At 42.7% G+C, this 17,625-nt stretch overlaps 1 protein-coding gene across 6 annotated transcripts in view; it reads right to left on the minus strand.

Annotated features, from left to right (window-relative positions):
• Positions 1-8,942: 8,942 nt before the first annotated feature.
• TCF12 (transcription factor 12) overlaps positions 8,943-17,625 on the minus strand; it is a 351,976-nt gene continuing 343,293 nt past the window's right edge. For all 6 annotated transcript variants that reach the window (XM_054565372.1, XM_054565371.1, XM_054565370.1 and 3 more), the window contains 2 exons: positions 14,590-14,743; positions 8,943-11,304 (listed from right to left, as the gene is read on the minus strand). In XM_054565372.1, coding sequence (XP_054421347.1) covers positions 14,601-14,743 — 143 coding nt within the window. In that variant the 3' untranslated portion in view covers positions 8,943-11,304; positions 14,590-14,600. The remainder of the gene's footprint in view (positions 11,305-14,589; positions 14,744-17,625) is intronic.

Consider the following 17,625-nt stretch of genomic DNA (forward strand, 5'->3'; position numbering starts at 1 on the left):
CAACGTCAAAGGCCAAGTCAGGATTCAAATCCAGACCCCTTCCTAAAAGCCTTCGATCTTAACTCCCTCCTTGGTTGTATCTCCAAATAATCTTGCCTGCTGTTTATTGCATGTTATGTTTTAGGCACTTTCATATAAGTTCTATAAAAAGTAAGTCATTCCTTGCTTTTCAGGCATTTTCCCTGTTTTACTCCTCCTGTAGATGGTACGCTGTCGCAGAGATGGAACCGTTTCAGTGAGAGCAACGGTCCTCATTTCCAGGCTCAAACCTTAGCACCTCACGGGCACACACACACATGCTCGTACACTCACACACCCATACGCCATCATTTACCCGGATGTGTGCGTAGGATGGTACCTCTTCTCTCTCCTGCTCTCTGGTGAGTGGGAGACAGTCTTGCTTCCCAGTCAAAAAATAGGTGGAGAGCTGTCCTGGTTGAAGACACAAATAGGGACATGTATTTGCTCAGAACTTCCAGTTCCCTGGAAGCATTTGTTCCCAGCTCTGGCATAGCTGCAGACCATAGCGTGTCAGCGGCCCCTGCTGCCCAGCCCAGGGCCCGCCAGGTCTGTAAGTGAAGGACACTCAGGAGCAGTTCCTGACCCCAGCCAAGGTTTGCTTCTGCTGCTGCTGCCACTTGTTTGATTGCCACATGCTTGGTCCTCCCTGACTCCCTCTGTCTCCTTTCCCTCCCCTCCACCAACCCTTATTTGAGTTAACTGTCCCCTCTTCGGGTCTCAGAGCCCTGGGTCTGTACCCTGGGGAGCCTGTGCAATTTCTCAGCCTCTCCTGCCTGGCTGTGTTTGTCATTTCTGAGTCTCTTGCAGCATCAGGCATGGGACCCCCAAAACATGGAGGGAAGGAGAAGCAGGGAACCCCTTCGGCTCAGCTCCAGCTCCATCTGCTAGGGAACGGAAGCTCCAAGAGCCTAAAATTTCTTTTTGTGACTTTAACGTTTTATTATGGAAGATGTCAAAAACACACAAGAGTAGGGGAGAATAAGGCAATAAATGTTCATGGATCTTTATCCAGTTTCAATGATTATCAGTATTCTGACATTCTTGTATCATCTGCTCTGCACTTTTTTTTTTTTTTTGCTAGACTATTTTAAAATAAAACACCTCAAAATGTGAGGCTGAGATATAAGAACCATTGAATTTTGGGGTTAAATGAACCTCAAAAGTCATCCCGTGTTCCAGCAGGCCAGCCTGGACAGGCAGGCCGCGCCTGGGGTGCCCAGCCCCGACAGCCTGGCGCCGGAGGGTGCGGAGCACACCGTGGGCCCTGCGGTCAGCTCTCTGCAGGGTCTTGGGGAAAGTGCCCTGGGGTGACTGACTGGTTTAGTTCTTTCTGCACCCAACAGAATCCATCTAAAACACCCCCAGGCTTCCTTTACTCCAACTTCCCTCTAACCTTGCATCACACTGTACGATTTAGGGATTCTCCTTTTCTTTTTACAAGCAAGGCCACTAAGGCTCAGAAACAGGGGTCTCCAGCCTCCAGGCCCGTGGGGGAGTGGGTCACACAGCAGGTGAGTTTGAATGCAACGAGCTTGAATCATCCTGAAACCATGCCCACGCCCACTGCCCCATCCATGGAAGAATTGTCTTCCACAAAACTGGTCCCTGGCGCGAAGAAGGTTGGGGACTGCAGCTGAGAGAGGCTAAGGACCTTGCCTAGGGTCGCCAGTCAGTGGAAGCAGAGCAGGACGCTCGCCCAGCTGCTTGAACTTCAAAGCCACAGCACGAAGGACTGCCCCACCTGCCGCCTGATGTCCTTGGTTTATCCTCAAGAAGGAGCAGTGCATGAGCGCCCCCGCCCCCAATGGCAAACAGTGGAGGGTAGGCTCCTGGCCCGCTCCTGGGTTGTGGTACATGCCGCTGTGGATAGGTGGCTTTGGCGAGGTTAAACCTGAATCTGAGAGCCAGGTTTTAGGAAGTGTGTTCAATGAGTGGGAGAAAGTTTTATTGGGGGTCCTTCAAAGCGTTCCTCAAAACACACACTGTGGGGAACGCTCCCTCCCTCCCCCGAGACCGCTGGAGTCTCCGCTGCAGGCCTACCCATGCTGCCCAGCGGCCTCCTTCCCCATTGTATCCCCTGTCCTTTGATGTCGAATAAACCCAATTCATCTCTTTCATATCACTACAAAGGAGCCTCCTAATTACTTTGTTTAGACAGCCTCCTTTCCAAATATTAAACATTTGGTCTTCCCAGGCCCCCCAAGCACTTAACATCATTCAGGTTGTTGCAAAATCCACTTTTCCCCACACTGGTTGGCAGGCTCTTCCCTTCCCTTAGCAGCCGCCCTGGGCAGATCCGGGCACGTCCCCCAGCCCTGCAGGCTGCACGGGGACACAGCCCTTGCTCCGGAGCTGGTCAGTGCAGTAGGGGTCTCAGGGCTGCCGCGAACCTCAGAGAAGCCTCAGGGAAATGGGAGTCATACAAGGGCTCAGGGGTGGCAGGCTTGTGGGCGAAGCTTCTCCCCGGTGGTGGCAGGCCTGCAGCCTAGACCAGGGCCATCTGCCAGCTGGTGCGGGAACAGATATTTCCAGTTGTCAGAACACAAGCCGCCCTGAGTGGCCTTTGTTTCCCCAGATACCACTGGCGTGGTAGCTGGGGATTTTTCTTTCTCTTTCAAAAAAAAAAAAAAAAAAAAAAAAATCGTTCTGATCCTGGAGCACCCTCCCCACCACCAACCTCAACGGCTCTGCCACCCTTTCCTTAGGAAGTGAAGTTGGCTTTTGTTGCTTCTTCCTCGACAGCTATCAACGTTCTCCTCTCTTCTGGTCCCACCCTTCACCACCAGAGGTCTGTGCGCCACCTGCCCTGCTGGCTCTCTCCATGGTGTGGGCTTGGGGCTACGCCCTGGGTGTCCTCCCAACCCCTCTCCTCATGGGCCCCATTGCCATGCCCCAGGAAACAGCCTGCTCTCCTGTTGCCAATGTGGGGCTCGAGGGCAGTTTCAGAGGGGACACTGGAACAGAATCTCCTCCCCACTTCCCCTCTGCATCCTCCCCGCCCCCCGCTGCCTGCCTGCCTTTCTTCTTCTTTCCTTCAATGTTTTATCTTGAAAAATGTCAAACCTCTAAAGAATATAACGAGCCCCACATTCCTATCACCCGGCACTAACAACTATCAACTCCCTGCCTTGGTTCACGCAAACCCCCTCATCCCTCTTCGCCCACACTGGCCGCCACTGGATTATACTGAAGCTAATTCCAGACATCCTATCACTCCTCCTGTAAACACTTCAGTGTGCCTCTAAGAAACAAGGACTTTGAGAAAACGACCACTGCATCACATCCAAAGTTATAAACAATTATTTTCTTGATAGCCTCAAGTAAGTGTCCAATCAGTGTTCAAATTTCCCCAAGAGGCTCATGACTATACTTCTGTAGCTGGCTGGCCTGGACCAGCACTCAAACACAGGCTACCCCACGGAGCAGGACGGCCTGAAGGGGCCACACTCGGTGTGAGTGTGGGGTGGCCTAGGGAAGGGGTAGGACATTCTCTCCATTTCTGCTCTGCCCGCTGCAGACGCAGACCCCCTTTTGTCACTAAGCATGCTGAGCTCACCGTCATCTAGCTAGCCCTTGAGCTCTCGCCTCATTTTCTGGTCAGACTCAGGGCTATGGCACCGCTTCCTGGCAGCCTTCTTTGCACCAACCCCCTGCCCTGGCTGTCGGTCCTACCAGGGTCCTTGTCTTTTGGTGACCAAGTCCACTCTGTTTCCCTGGTCACACTGCTCCTGTGACTGGCCTGTCTTCCCACACCACTGTAATCTCAGCAATGGCAAGGTCCGTGTGTGCCCAACACATTGTCAGGCCTTAAGCAAATGCTAGTGTGCCAATCATCGGGGTTTGTTTTTATTTTTTAACTTTAATTTTATTTATTTATTTTTAAAGAGAGGGAGAGGGAGGGCGAGGAGAGAAACATCGATGTGAAAGAGAAACATGCATTGGCCGCCTCCCGTACGTGCCCTGACTGGGGACCGGACCTGCAGCCCTTCGGTTTTAGGAAGATGTTCGACCAGCAGAGCCACACTGGTCAGGGCACCAGTCATCCGTTTTGATTTGCTGCTTCCTTGCCTTGCTTTCATTAGGAGGGTAGGAAGTGCCCGCTTGGCGCCCTGCACCTCTGAATTCCACACATCTCGTAGTGTGATTATCAATTATCCCCATTTTACAGTAGAGGAAACTGAAGCTCAAGAGTTCTTAGGTTGGTCACATCTCAAGGCTGCTATGTTGCAGGTCTCTCCTGCTTTCTGGTGCTCTCCTCACCACCAATGAAGAGCCATGTGGGCTGTCAATCCTGGCTGGAAAGTTCTAGAAAATGACATAGAACAAGATGGCTCCAGCTTCCCAGCTGCAGAAAATGGTTCCTTTCATTATTTCTACTGAGGACTCAGGGTGATTACTCCCTCCCCACCCAACCTTTCTCCTGCAGCGCAGTGGAGCTGAGTTCTCCGCAGCTGGCACCCTCACCCCGAAGCTGAGAAAGCCTAGAGCTGGTACTTTACATTAAGCAGGTACCTCCTGGTTAATTGTGCCTCCCTGTGCATCATTAGGCAGGCAGCAAAGCAAAGCAAATAAACATACATTATCGTATGTGGTCCTTGCAGGGAGGCACCCCTGCTCACCACTGTTGGTGCTCATGGGCTGGCTGCCCTGCGTTTGGACTGGGCAGGAAGCACTCCGGAGCTTGGGACCCTTTTACCTGTTTCTTCTTTGGTTTCCTGCTCCTCCTCCCTCTCCGCCCCTGGACAGAAGGTCGGTGGTTCTTGGGGAAGAATGGTTCCTTTGTGTTTTCTTTCCTTTCTTCCTTGCGCCTAATTAGGATTATGCTTGGGAATCAAGCTAATTAATCTTTGCCAGTCCAGGCTGAGATCAAGCTTCTTGCACTATCAGTGTTGATCAATAACTCACTGCTGAGTCTGAAAAACAACCCTGCTCCTTTCATCACAGGCTTTAATGAGGACGAGGTGGGATGGCCTGCGGGAGGCCTGGAATGAGTGGGTGTGGCAGCCCAGCCTGACAGGATGGAGGTGTCAGAGGAGGGGATCTTGCAGCAGAGTGTGAGGTGGCCTCCACAGGGAGGGCTGGAGCTTCTTTACTGTGCTGCTTGGGGACATCATCCAACTTCTTCGGGCTTGAAGGGCGGTCACAGGGACTACTCACACGATGGAGAAAAATCATCATAGCAGACTGCCGGGTGTATTTCAGGACAAGGTGGTCCTTCCTGCTGACCGACCAGAGGCCTGGCCATTGCCTGCTTCCAGGACTGGCCTGCAGCTCAGCGCCAGAGGGACCAAATGACCACGAGGAGAGCCCCAGGCTTGGAGGAAAAGGGGCTGCAGAAGGTCAGGAAAATGGGAGAAAGCAAAACATCTCACAGGGCTGCAAGGGAAAGAGGAAGGAAACACATGGCCGCAGGACAAGGAGAATGTGGTCCATTTAGAGCTTCTAACAAATCCGTGCTCTCTCTGGGGGTCCTCCAGGTCTAGGCAGAACGGATCTTCAGACACCCACATGGTCCTTGCCTCTAGAGGGGAAGACACAGCTATATTTCTTCCCAGAGACTATCAATAAACCAGAGGGGACAGGGGGAAAAGGATAACTGAAAAAGACTGTGGAATTGAAGGAACCCAGGATGGCTAATTTAAGATCTTTGGAAGTTCTAACCTCCATTATAACAAATATATTAAAATGAGCCTTTGGAAGTTCTAACCTCCATTATAACAAATATATTAAAATGAGCTCAAATCCCACATTAAATAGTAACTTTATTTTGCTATAAAAATTTGAGATGCTTTTTATAGTTTTGAGATGAATTTGATTTTTGCAGTTTATCTCTTGGTACCATAGTAGTTTTTTGGGTTGCACACGTTTTCACAGGCTTTGAAAGGCTTGGAGGCCTTGGGAGCTGTGCTTACAGCGTGTAAGGAAAAGATCGCTGAGAGAGCTGTCGGCTTTAGCGGGGTTCTGTCGGGCGGAGTGCTGAGCCTCGAGAGTGAGAAAGGAGAACCTGCCCGTATGCAGCACTACCCCCCATAGTTTTGGGATGAGATTGTAGGTCTCGGCCAAAAGGAACAGAAAAAGCCTTTCAGGTTGTCTCTGGAATAAATGATTAGGCAGGGAAAGAAGAGGAAAATAGAATATTTCTCCTCCTGTGAGCATGCTCCACTATAGGGCAGAAGTAAGCTTCTGGGGCTGGGGCCATGCACAGGGAAATACCCCCAATGAGAACACGTGGCCTTCCAAACCTAGGTGGCCACAAAGACTCTGTGGACCCTCCACTGACTGGGGCCATGATGTCCTTCCTTGAACACCAGAATATTTAACAGTGATCTCATGAGCCCACTCATGCCAGCCCACATTCCCCCCATGGAGGTGGAGGAGGAAGGTGATCCATCCTTCCTGGCAACATGTGTAGGTGTACTGGGACTGTGGAACGCCAAAGGAAAAAAGAATTGCAATTTTTGGGATACTGATCAGCCTGCTGAGGTTACCTATGGTTCCAGCAAGTACAGAAGACCCTTTGGTTTTGCTTTGCCAATTTTGTAGGGCGTAAACGAGGTGTTGTGGGAGCCATGGAGACACATCCCTGGGATCTTCTTTCGAAGGATAGCCCGTCTGGAAGAGTGTAGTTAGCTGTCGGCCTCGGGGTGCAGTATCTATGCTACAGTGTCCTGAGGTCTATGTCCTCAGGAGACTCACAGCCCATGACTGACTGCAACATATATTGAAGTTCCCTACCACTTCCGCCCAACAGACTCCACAAAAGGCAATCATCTTCTCAGACCCTGTTGGACAGCCCGGGACTTCCTCAGAACTCCAAGGCAGTCTGAGGCTCTTCCTACCTAATCCCCCTTTCTCCTCCCCTTCCACAGCTGTCAGGCCTGCGTCACAGCACGAAGGCCGATCCTCGCTACTCCTGATCCCTCTCCCTTGTGTCTCCCATAGGTATTACTTCCAGCAAATCCCTTGCATGTCTAACTCCACCTTGGCACCTGCTTCCTGAGGACCCAAACTGATACAGGTAATGACCCACACAGGTTGACTGGGCAAAGCCTACTTGCTCACTCTTGACATGAGATGATTTTTAAAGTCCTTGTAAAACATAGCCATAGGAAGGTGCTGAAAGTGAATGTCTCATTGGATTACCCCAAAAGAATGTGGACTCCCGCAGATGGGCTGATACCGTCTTGGGACAGCTGGAGAGTAATCAGCATCCTGGGATCTGGTTGTAAGGAAAGCTACTATTTATTTTAAAAATATTTATCATTTATTCAGTACTTATTTTGTGACACGAACCATGGTAAGAGCTTTCCATACATTGTTTCATTCAGTACTTACACAACTCTAGTATGTGTCTCTTTTTTTCAGATAAGGAAGGAAATGGAGTTAATTAGATGCTGAACTTGGATTTGAATTGACTGATGCCAAAGCTAGTACTCTTTAATTTTTACACACACACACATATACACCCCCACACATGGTATGATATGTATTGAAAATTTGAGTTTCCATGTGAGAAAAAAAATATATATGAAAGAAAAAAATGTAGTAGGGAGAAAAATAAATTCAGTGAATAGAACTGACTTAAAATCTGTAAAGAGGAAGAAGAAAAAGACATGGAAGTTTTGTAGGAAAAGTTTTAAGCATCTTCATCTGTTACTAGTTATGTGTTCTTGGAGATATACACCTCTTTGGGCCAGCTTTTATAAATCCATTGAGGCAATTGATAAGATGGTTTCTAGATTTTATTTCAGTTCTAACATTGTTTTCTTCTTAGATGGAACTTTTAATTTATCATTTTATACAAAGAGAAATCAAACTAACATGTTTAACTGTTTCCACCAAATCCCAGTTAGTGAAATGATGTGCCGAGCCTCCAATGTGGACAGTGGGTTTTGTAATTCACCAAGATGCAACTTGCCAGGATCCCAGGAGGGTGTGATAAGGACCATGGGTATCTCATACTCAGGCCCTCCAGGAAGTTTGTCCACTGCTTTTCTCAGGCTCTTGCTTGGCACAAACTCCTCAGGGGTTATCACTCTGTATATTTTTGGTGGTGATGGTGGTGTGTGTGAAAACTGGGGCGAAAGCATAACTTTTTATCAGAGAAGAGTAAATGCAACCAGTTTCTAAACATGGCATAGGCTTTTTGTGAGAAAAGGGACATAAAACATGCGAAAAATGCTTTGAAGAAATGTTCATTTGAAAAATCTCATTTGAGTCTTTTTCCATTTTCTTCACTTTTTCCCTAGATCTGCAAATGAGTAGTTATTATTAATTGATATTTGGTCAACCTTCAAGAAAAGGCTAACAGGTCACTCTCAGTAGAGAGCAAGAGAAATACACAACCCAGAGAACCTACAGAATCAAATGCCAACTTAATTTTACAAGGGCCGATTCTGTCCTGATGGGTTTCCCAGATAACGTGGTAGATAATGCAGATAAGGAAAGCAGTGTGTACCTTTCACCACACAACTATGTGAGATGACAGATGTGTTAATAACTAACCTTACTGTGGTTGGTAATCATTTTATAAAATACAGGGTCCGGCACAAATAACTCCTCTTTTTAATTACAAAATCTTTTATTACAAAATCATAAGCATGTAATTCTGTAACACAACAATATCACACTCAAGCACACCGTAAGACATCTTAGGTGAAATGTTCAAATTAAAACTATAAATTATTACACACATATTACCCTACCAACCACACTCAAGGAGGCTTACTTCTGCCGGACCCTGTATACATTTATCAAATTATTATGTTGTGCACCCTAACTTTACAATGTTATATGTCAATTATATTTCAATAAAGCTGGGGGAAAAAAAAAGAAGAGCAGTGTGGACACTGCTGGGAGGAATGAGATGGAGAAATCAAAATGCATTAATCTTTGAGAGCGGAATGTAAAAAACTCACTAGTTTACTATGTTAAAAAAAGATGGCACATTTATTGCTACATAAATGTTATATACATATTGTGTTTTCTGTTACAGTGACAGAAAAAATTTTGAACTTCTTGCTGCTGGTTGAAAAGATTTATCAGTAATACCTTGAATTTGACACAGGATACAAATCTGCAATAAACCAACAATGGAAACTGGAGAACAAGATGAGAAGCAATTCATCTCGGACAATTAGCTCTTACAATACTCCATAGGTACTACACGGTATGCTAGAATCCTACTATGGTCTTAAAATGCTATTGTAAATTTCTGATATTAATGAACAGGTTATGGTAAATAACCCTACATTTTTACTACCTAATATAATAAAATAAAGTAAGAAACTTTTTACTGAAAACTTTTCGATTTCAAAAATCTAGAAAGAGTAATATTTAGAATTCAAGAAATTTTCTTACAAGATTATTGTATAAAAGACTAGCTACAGTGAAAAATAAGCCAAATGTTTTTTTCTTTCTATTTTATGAAGGAAAGCTTCTGGGCATACTGCAAAGTCTAATATAGCGAAAAAGACAACAAGCTCTGAAGAAAAAATGCCAGGCAGTGGCATATGTTCACTCACACATCATAAGCAACAATTTCTGTTTAGCTGATTAACACTGAAATGAAGAACAAGGCCACAGATAGAGTCTGATGTAATTGGAGAATATATGCAAATTAAAGTAACCAAAAAGTCCACTAAGTTCACAACAGACTGATTTGTTAGGAATCATCCTGATTGGAGGATCTGAAGTTCTGTCTTGTTTTTGTTCTTTCAAATTAACAGAAATATTACGTTACATAGTGATTTGGGTCCTTTCCTTTGTGTGCTGATTGCCACTGTTGATATTGGCTACAAGGAATTATTAAGCCAAGACAACCTTGTTTAGCATGTTTTTCTCTCCCAGGGTGGTTGTGGTGGAAGACAGATTTCATGGAAGTTCAAAGAGATTATTATGTCTTAAAAATCAACTCTTAAGGATAAGAGATAGAGGGGTGTCTTAATGCAGTTTCAAGATGGACTGACAAGTACTGGTTTAATGCTAATCTGGCTCATCTTGTTGGGACAGGGGCAGATGTTTTGTAGTTGATTAAATCACCCACTGAATCCCTCCCCGCTGGCCAGCCATCCAAATGACAGAGAAATAAAGGCTAGGATTAGGAAACACGGTGACCATTGCTCTTGTATCCCATTAAGTCATTAGCCTCAGAGTGGTGTGTTCATTTATCACACTACCTGTTTTGGTGACTACTGAGTTTTGTTATGGTCACCATAACCACAGCCTGAAATTCTTCTTTGTATTTTAAATCCATTTTGTGCTTACTTACAGCTAACACTTTACAAGTACTATCTGTAGTACTTACTGCTTGGAAAACAAAGCAATTTCTAAATAGTAGATTCTTTCCTTGTAATTTACACTTCTTGCTATTACAAGCTTTACTATGAAACCTAGAAGCCTGAAAAGTCTTGGTTATTATTAGAAATAAAGCAGTATTTATTTTGGGGAAAATCTAGGGGACAAAATTTCCCCTTTCAAAATCTTAGCTAAGCTATGGTCACAGATGGTCTCTGCTTATCTTTGTAAGGTAAATATGTAAAGCACATAGGGCTACATGGGGGACTCTGGACTGTGACCATAAACTACTCCGTTTCAGAGACCAAATATAACACCCACGAAGAGAAAATAAAAATGAATGAAAAAATGAGAGCGAGAGAAATGCTATATATACCAAGTAATATTTTCCTATTTTATGGAAAACACTATTCATGTGGCAAAAGGATAGGAGAGGGCAACAAAAGACTTTTCCCTTCCTTTTTAAGACACTAATAGGTATGCCGGGAATGCTAAGGGCCAATGGTTGTCACTGCTTTGTTCTCTGCACGTGAACAGCTTTAACAAATGCTGGCATCAGCTGAGTGTGAATCAGCTTTCCACATTAACTTTTTCCCTTTATATGTAGACCTTACAGTTCCATAACAATAAATAAAATTTGTAGTTACAATGCATTTGTCAATTCAGTTTAGGCACAAGGCAACTTCCACGGTGAGTGGAGATATCGAGACAGTCTCTGATTGTGCAGAAGCGACATACTGCTTTGCAACAAAGTGATATGCTGCAAACGTCTCATGGGCTGACGTACTATCTGATGAGCTTCCTATCTTCACTTCTGATGGAAGTGTTGACCAGTTGCTTTGATCGTAGGATTATATTTGAGTTTCTTGCTTCAAGTGTTTTGTTTTTTCTTCTCCCTCCTATCAGGTTTGTCTTCAGATAATCTGAGTTGTCCAAGTCCTTATGAGGAGAGTTCACCTTCTATCTAGCCTACTGATAACTCTGGAACTGTGGTGGGGAGAGCCAAGGGAGAGAACACAATCAATTAGGACATCACTGTTAAAAACAAACACCTCCCTAGAAAAACAAGAACAACAAAAGTTGATCTTCATTATACCCAGGTTTACACTAAATTAGCAGTCTGCTAAATGACTTATAAATGAGACTCTTTCTTTCAAGGTGTAACTGAAATGGTTTTACTTGATGTATGTGATTACAGAATCACAAAATATAGGATTATACAACAGCTGTGATAATTATGCAAACCTTAACTTTGGCAACATTCGAGTCGGCAATACTGGAGCTTTGAGGTTCTACATATCCATTTCTCAGTGGCGACACAATGTTAAAGCATACATTTACTGCTACATTCAGTCCGTCATACTGTGTTAATAGTTTACACCTATCTTCCGTAAACTGAACATTTCCGAAGGCAGGGACCATTTTGTATTTATTTTCATACTGGTTCCAGTTCGTGGCCCACGGTAGGTCTTCAATGAATGTTTGCTCAATAAATTTTTAAGAAAATTTTACTCCACTATGGTATAAGTTTTGTACATGTTTATGTTCGTTTTAAAAAAGAATTTATTTATTTTCAGAGAGAGGGAAAGGGAGGGAGAAAGGGAGGAAAAGAAATACTGTTGTGACAGAAACATCAAATTGGTTCCCTCTTGCATGCCACCAACTGGGGACCTGGCCCAAAACCCAATCATGTGTCCTGACAGGGAACTGAACCAATGACCTTTAGGCTCTCAGTCCGGCGCTCAACCCACTAAGCCACACCAGCCAAGGCTATATTCTTACTATAATATATACAGTAGTAACTCTAAAATTTTCCATCTTAGCCCTTTTGGATGGAAATAGTTTTGGGAAGACTTGTACTTTTCACTTCCTTTTAAAATAATAACCACAGTATTGTTTTGTAACAGAGTGATGCTTTTAGGGATGGACAGCTGAGATACTCACAGCTACCTAGCCTTACATTATGTGGTGGAAAATTCTTGTGCTTTTATAGTCATCCATTCTGTGATCATTTATCAGCTAATTTAACTCTAGCAGTTGTTTTCTTGATGCCTAGTCACTTGCTGGCTTTAATCTCCCATCCAGTTCTATAAAGAATGGAAGGTTATCAGGTGAAACCAGAAAACCACCCTTATGAAATCAGCAACCTTTAAGACATATTTTAAGATAATAAACACTACCCTATAAAATCTAATGGAACAAAGTGCATTTACTACATTTCTTATAACCCTGTTTTTTGTTTTTTTTTAAAGATTCTTGATTTCTTTTTGATAGGTGAGAATTTCAAGGTTTAATTTAACTTAGGTGGGGAAATTTCCTCATTATAGAGATATATGGGTAGGAATCAAAGTCATATGAGATATAGAAGCAGTAAAAAGAGCAGAAGGGGGAGGAGAGATGTGAAGTGGGGAAAAAGTGTTAAAGAGAAAGAGCTAGAGAGAGACTGAGAAGAGAATAAGAGAAAATGGGTACAACAAACTACAAAGAGAGACAAGAAAAGTAAGACACAGGCCCTGAGATAAATGTGACAGATGAAAATAAAGTGCTATTTTCACAGCCCAGTGGTTACCTGGGACCGAAGCCTAAGAAGTTACATCTCATCATGCTTCTTTGAATGATCTGCCAATCTAGAAATTCACTTTTGCACTGAGAAACAGTGGCATGTTTTTATTTTAAAATTTCTATGTTGTTTATTTTTGAACAAAAATATTTATTTTTTCATGATATTCTATATTTTCCACAGAATATGAGACAATGGCTTGGGTTTTAGAGGACCTCCAAATTAACTAGCTCTTGCCTGAAGTCTCCTTGACATGCATAATCAGTTGGATAGCTGGGTATTTTTTTTTTTGTGGGGAAGGTGGCTTAGAGTTTTATCCAGTGTGCTGCTGGAATTATAATGGACACAAATAATTACATCAACATTCTTCCTCTTGTCCCCAAATGAAATCTTCAATTTTGGTTTAGTTTATCCTAGGAAGGATATACATAGAGGTAGTAGGAACCAAATTTTTCAGAAAAGGGTGAGTTACTGATCGAAGTTTCTAGTTTACAAAATATTCTATCAAATTCCAGACTTTCAGCTCAAAATGACAGCCACATAGCTGATCAAATGAAACTGTATTTGAAATAGTTTTCCTCCTCTACACCTCCCATCCATTCATCTTTATTTAGTGCTTTTTATCTGATTTAAGTGGGAAAAGAAGTACACACTGCTGATGCTAGTGAAAATGTTACTGCCCAAAACATTTCATTACAGTCTGTATTAATTTCTGCTCCCTAAATATTAACTATATAACTTAGATTACAGATAATGTGAATGAATATAGTTAAGAAAAAGGTGATTCATATTAACTACTTAGGCAACAAACTCATACTACTTTTGTCATTCAGTTTAAAATAAAATCCAAGGGAAGTAAACTGTGCTTAGTCCATAAAGAGGGAGACAAAAAGAACAGTTTTCCAGCAACCAGTAAAATTCCAAACAAGGGCATTGGTTCTATCATATATAGCACCTCTACATTCATTAGCAGATTCAAGGTATAACCGATATTCTTACAGGGAAGAAAGTTGCGTATTACAAACTTGCATTATTGACCCAATGGAAACAAGCAACTCTTTTGTATATAAAGATTTCATGGCAAAGAGGTTGATGGTTAACAAAAAGCTGGTTGACAATACAGTCAAGTATTTCTGGTAGAGAAATGGGAATATAAGTAGTAGCAAGAGTATTTTTTTTTTCACATTGTTAAGTCTTCTTTTTTTACTTTTTTTAAAAAATTTTATTTTAATTTATTTTTTCAAATACATTTGCCTCTGCCTCCCCCCCACGACTTTCCCTTGCCCCCTCCCTCCTTCCCTCCCTCAGCTCTTCCCCTTTGTCCATGAGCCCTTGCTATATGGCCCTTGACTTTCCCCTTCCCTTCCTTTTCCCCGCCCCCCGCCCCCTTCCCTAGCAAGAGTATTTTTTGATGGAAGAGTCATTGTGCTATTTTCTTCTTGGATCACAATGAAACTCATGATGATCCAGAAGAGAACCCAGAATTCTTTATAAATCATAGGATACTATCACACTTTGAAGAGAACAGTAATTGGGTATAAGATGACATTAGTTCTCTAAGTATGATTATACAACAGAAAGATAAACTGTTGGCTCCAAATTACATGTGACCTTTAATATAACCACTGCCACTAGAGAATTCTGTTCAAAGGTTCTAATTTTAAGATAAATCAGGTGATTTCCTTGTACTTTCTTTTCATACTCTTACTTACCTGGCTGATGTTTACATATGACCCATAGGGTTGGTAGTTTCACTAAGCCCAGGATGGGTTCCTGGTAGTGTGGTTGGCGGCTCTGCCGATACGGCAGAAACTTTTTCTTCTTCCCTTCTCTTAAGGCAGGCTGCTTTGGGGTTAAGATTCCTCTCTGCAATGGAAAAATAATTTTTAACATTATAGTCATAAGTTATGAATCAGGGACTCTTAGGTCTTAAACTGAGTAAATTGCTCTTATTTTTCTTTCTGTGGGTTTTACTCTATGGTAAGCCAAAAATGAAACATTATTACTCAAAAATTCCTAAATGTGGATGTCTGTTCTCTAGAGTATGTATTGTATTTACATCGTAGTTTCTCTAGAAAAGAATTCTCCAATTTTCTTGAAAATGGGATTAATATACTTTGCTGCCAGCACTAAAGAAGCAAAGCAGGACACAGGGCTGAGGGTTTCACTGTTCATCTTCATGCCTCATATGCTCTCCTTTTCTTGTGTTCCAGATTTGTAGAATTTCTGATTTCATTTTTCTTTCCAGAAAATACTCCTCCTGTCTTTTACGATGGAAGGGAAAAGAAAGCAGAGGCAGTATGAAGTGGAGAGGAGACTTAAGGATCCAACTTTTCCATAGAAAACCTTCAGTCACTCTTTCTGTTTTTAGTTCTGATGCCTGCTCCAAAATCAGTGCCCCTAAAGTACAGTGTCTCTCAGGGCTAGGGGCTCTTGCAGCAAACTGTTCTGCTTCTTGCTGGTTTTCTTCTCTTATCCACTTCATTTCTTCTGTCTAAACAAGTCAGTTACCACCATTCTACTTTTATACATTTTTGCTATCTCATCTGCTATTGTTTTCTCTCCCACATGTCCTTGTGAGTTAATTCCATTTTTATTCTGAAATTTCAGTAAAGAGTAGAGTATTATCAACGAATATGCCAAGACTATCATATTTGACCATTTTGTTGTAGCTCAATTAAAATCAACTGGGGGTAGTGTCTGGAGATTTGTTTAGGAAAAGGAAAAGCCTCAGGTGACTCTGGAACCAACGAGATTTGTGAACCACTGTCCTAGTTTATTCACCTTCAAGATCATTAAGAGACCAAGAAACTAAAATAGTAATATTTCTAGTGACTAAATTATTACTGGAAGAGAGGTGAGCTGATGAACTGACCTGTGAAAGACCTCGATGAAGAAGAATTTAAAAAATTTATGTATTATTTATTTTTACAGAGAGGGGAAGGGAAGGAGAAAGAGGGGGCAAAACATCAATGTGAGAAACATCAATTGGTTGCCACCTATACGTGCTCCGACCAGGGATGAAACCCGAACCCACAACCTAGGCAGGTGCCCTGATAGGGAGTCAAATTCGTGACCCTTCACATTGCAGAACAATGCCCAACCCATGTGCAATGCATTGGTCAGGGCTGATGAAGAAGTATTTGACCAGTAATCCAACCTTTGGTAAAAGCTGAGAAGAGTACAAACTTGAAGGTAACATGTGAAATCTCCTGAGGTTTAGCAAAATTATAGTCATGATAATGTAAAGGCTTAACTTGGCAATGGCAGGGATCAGACAGGACTTAATATGTGGGGCATCAAGGCACAAAAAGCGCTCTGGCAATCTCTGAAGCCTAGGCCTGGGTCTGGTTGCCCCCCTGGTATAACAACTTGTCCAGAGATGACAGGTTGTAGAGAGCCATATATAGTGTTGGAGAACCATCCAAAACCAGAAGGGAGCCCAGAGAATCCAGAGGATGCCCAAGGGATACATGCAAACAAAATGTGTATCTTTGTAGAAGCTGCTGAGTCCAGGGACTGCTGGGTACAGCCCCTGCAAGGATGAATAAGCTCTCAAAAGTCAATAGGTTCCTAAGATAATTCAAAACTGCTGTGAGATAAAATGCATGGAAAGACAGTGGATACAAGAAACTCTGAAGGTGCTGCCATAGACAAGGCACAGGATACATTGGGGTGAATGGTTATAAAACCTGTCTGACAGAAAATCAGAGTTCCTTTCAAGAAGCAATCTTACACAGGTGCCAAGGCTTTTACATTAAATTGTGAAATAAAGGCTCTTGGCTTTTAAGCCCAGACTCAGGGTTGGAGGAAGGTAGGCTTTTATGAATACTGAAGCAGTCCCTAATGAATTTATAGTTCAGTGTATTTAAGTTTTGTTCAAACTTGAATCAGTCAACGGCTGTTTATATAAAGCTTTCCAGAACTGTGTGAAAAAGTCAGTACCCACAACACTGACCAGAGCCTAGACGTTAGATCCTCTCTCAGACTCAGCATTTCTATTCTAGGTACTTGAGTGGGACCACTACAAAGCCAAATCTTACAAATGAATGGATAAATTCTACCTAGAGCTGGTGAAGTTTATAACATTTCAAACACAGAGGTCTTTTTCATTTTTATGGCTTAGATCTCAGAGTAGGTATTTTACCACTGTTGTCAAGACAGTAGGAATTTCAGTCCAGATAGAGGCAATCATCTGACAATAAATTATAATAGAGTCAGTGTAGAAAATATCTTGGGCTGCAGGGGAGGAGGAAGAATGTACTTGGACCACTAACAAAGGTGTCTTGTTGCCTTTCGAGTGAGACAAAGGGTGGCAGACACAATTGAGTAAAAACCTTCAGTAAGGTGACAGGACATCCTGAAGGTTCAAGGAACTCCTCTTGTCACAGATGAGCAGGCAACAACCAGAATGTTTATGAATATTTCAAGGTAATCTATAACTCCTTGAATATCAGGTTTCATTAACATGTACCCTTTATGGATATTTTGGGGATCTTAAGACAAAAGGAGCACATATCTGGCTTTAGTAATAGGTTGGTTATGCATGAAATAATCTAGTAATCATTTTTAGTCATTAAATATATTGGACAGAAGTGGATGGATGAAATGGATAAATTAATTACTATTTTATGTTTTTCTAAAAACATGGTCTACTTCTATAACTCTGGTTTCCCTAAAAAGAGTATCTTCCTGTAATCAATGTGGAATGTCCCTGGTTATAGTTTTCAAGCACCTGTCTACTTCAA

Source organism: Pteronotus mesoamericanus, unplaced genomic scaffold (assembly GCF_021234165.1).
Source record: "Pteronotus mesoamericanus isolate MK-2021 breed Mesoamerican mustached bat unplaced genomic scaffold, CSHL_Meso_final contig_164, whole genome shotgun sequence".
Classification (NCBI taxonomy): domain Eukaryota; kingdom Metazoa; phylum Chordata; class Mammalia; order Chiroptera; family Mormoopidae; genus Pteronotus; species Pteronotus mesoamericanus.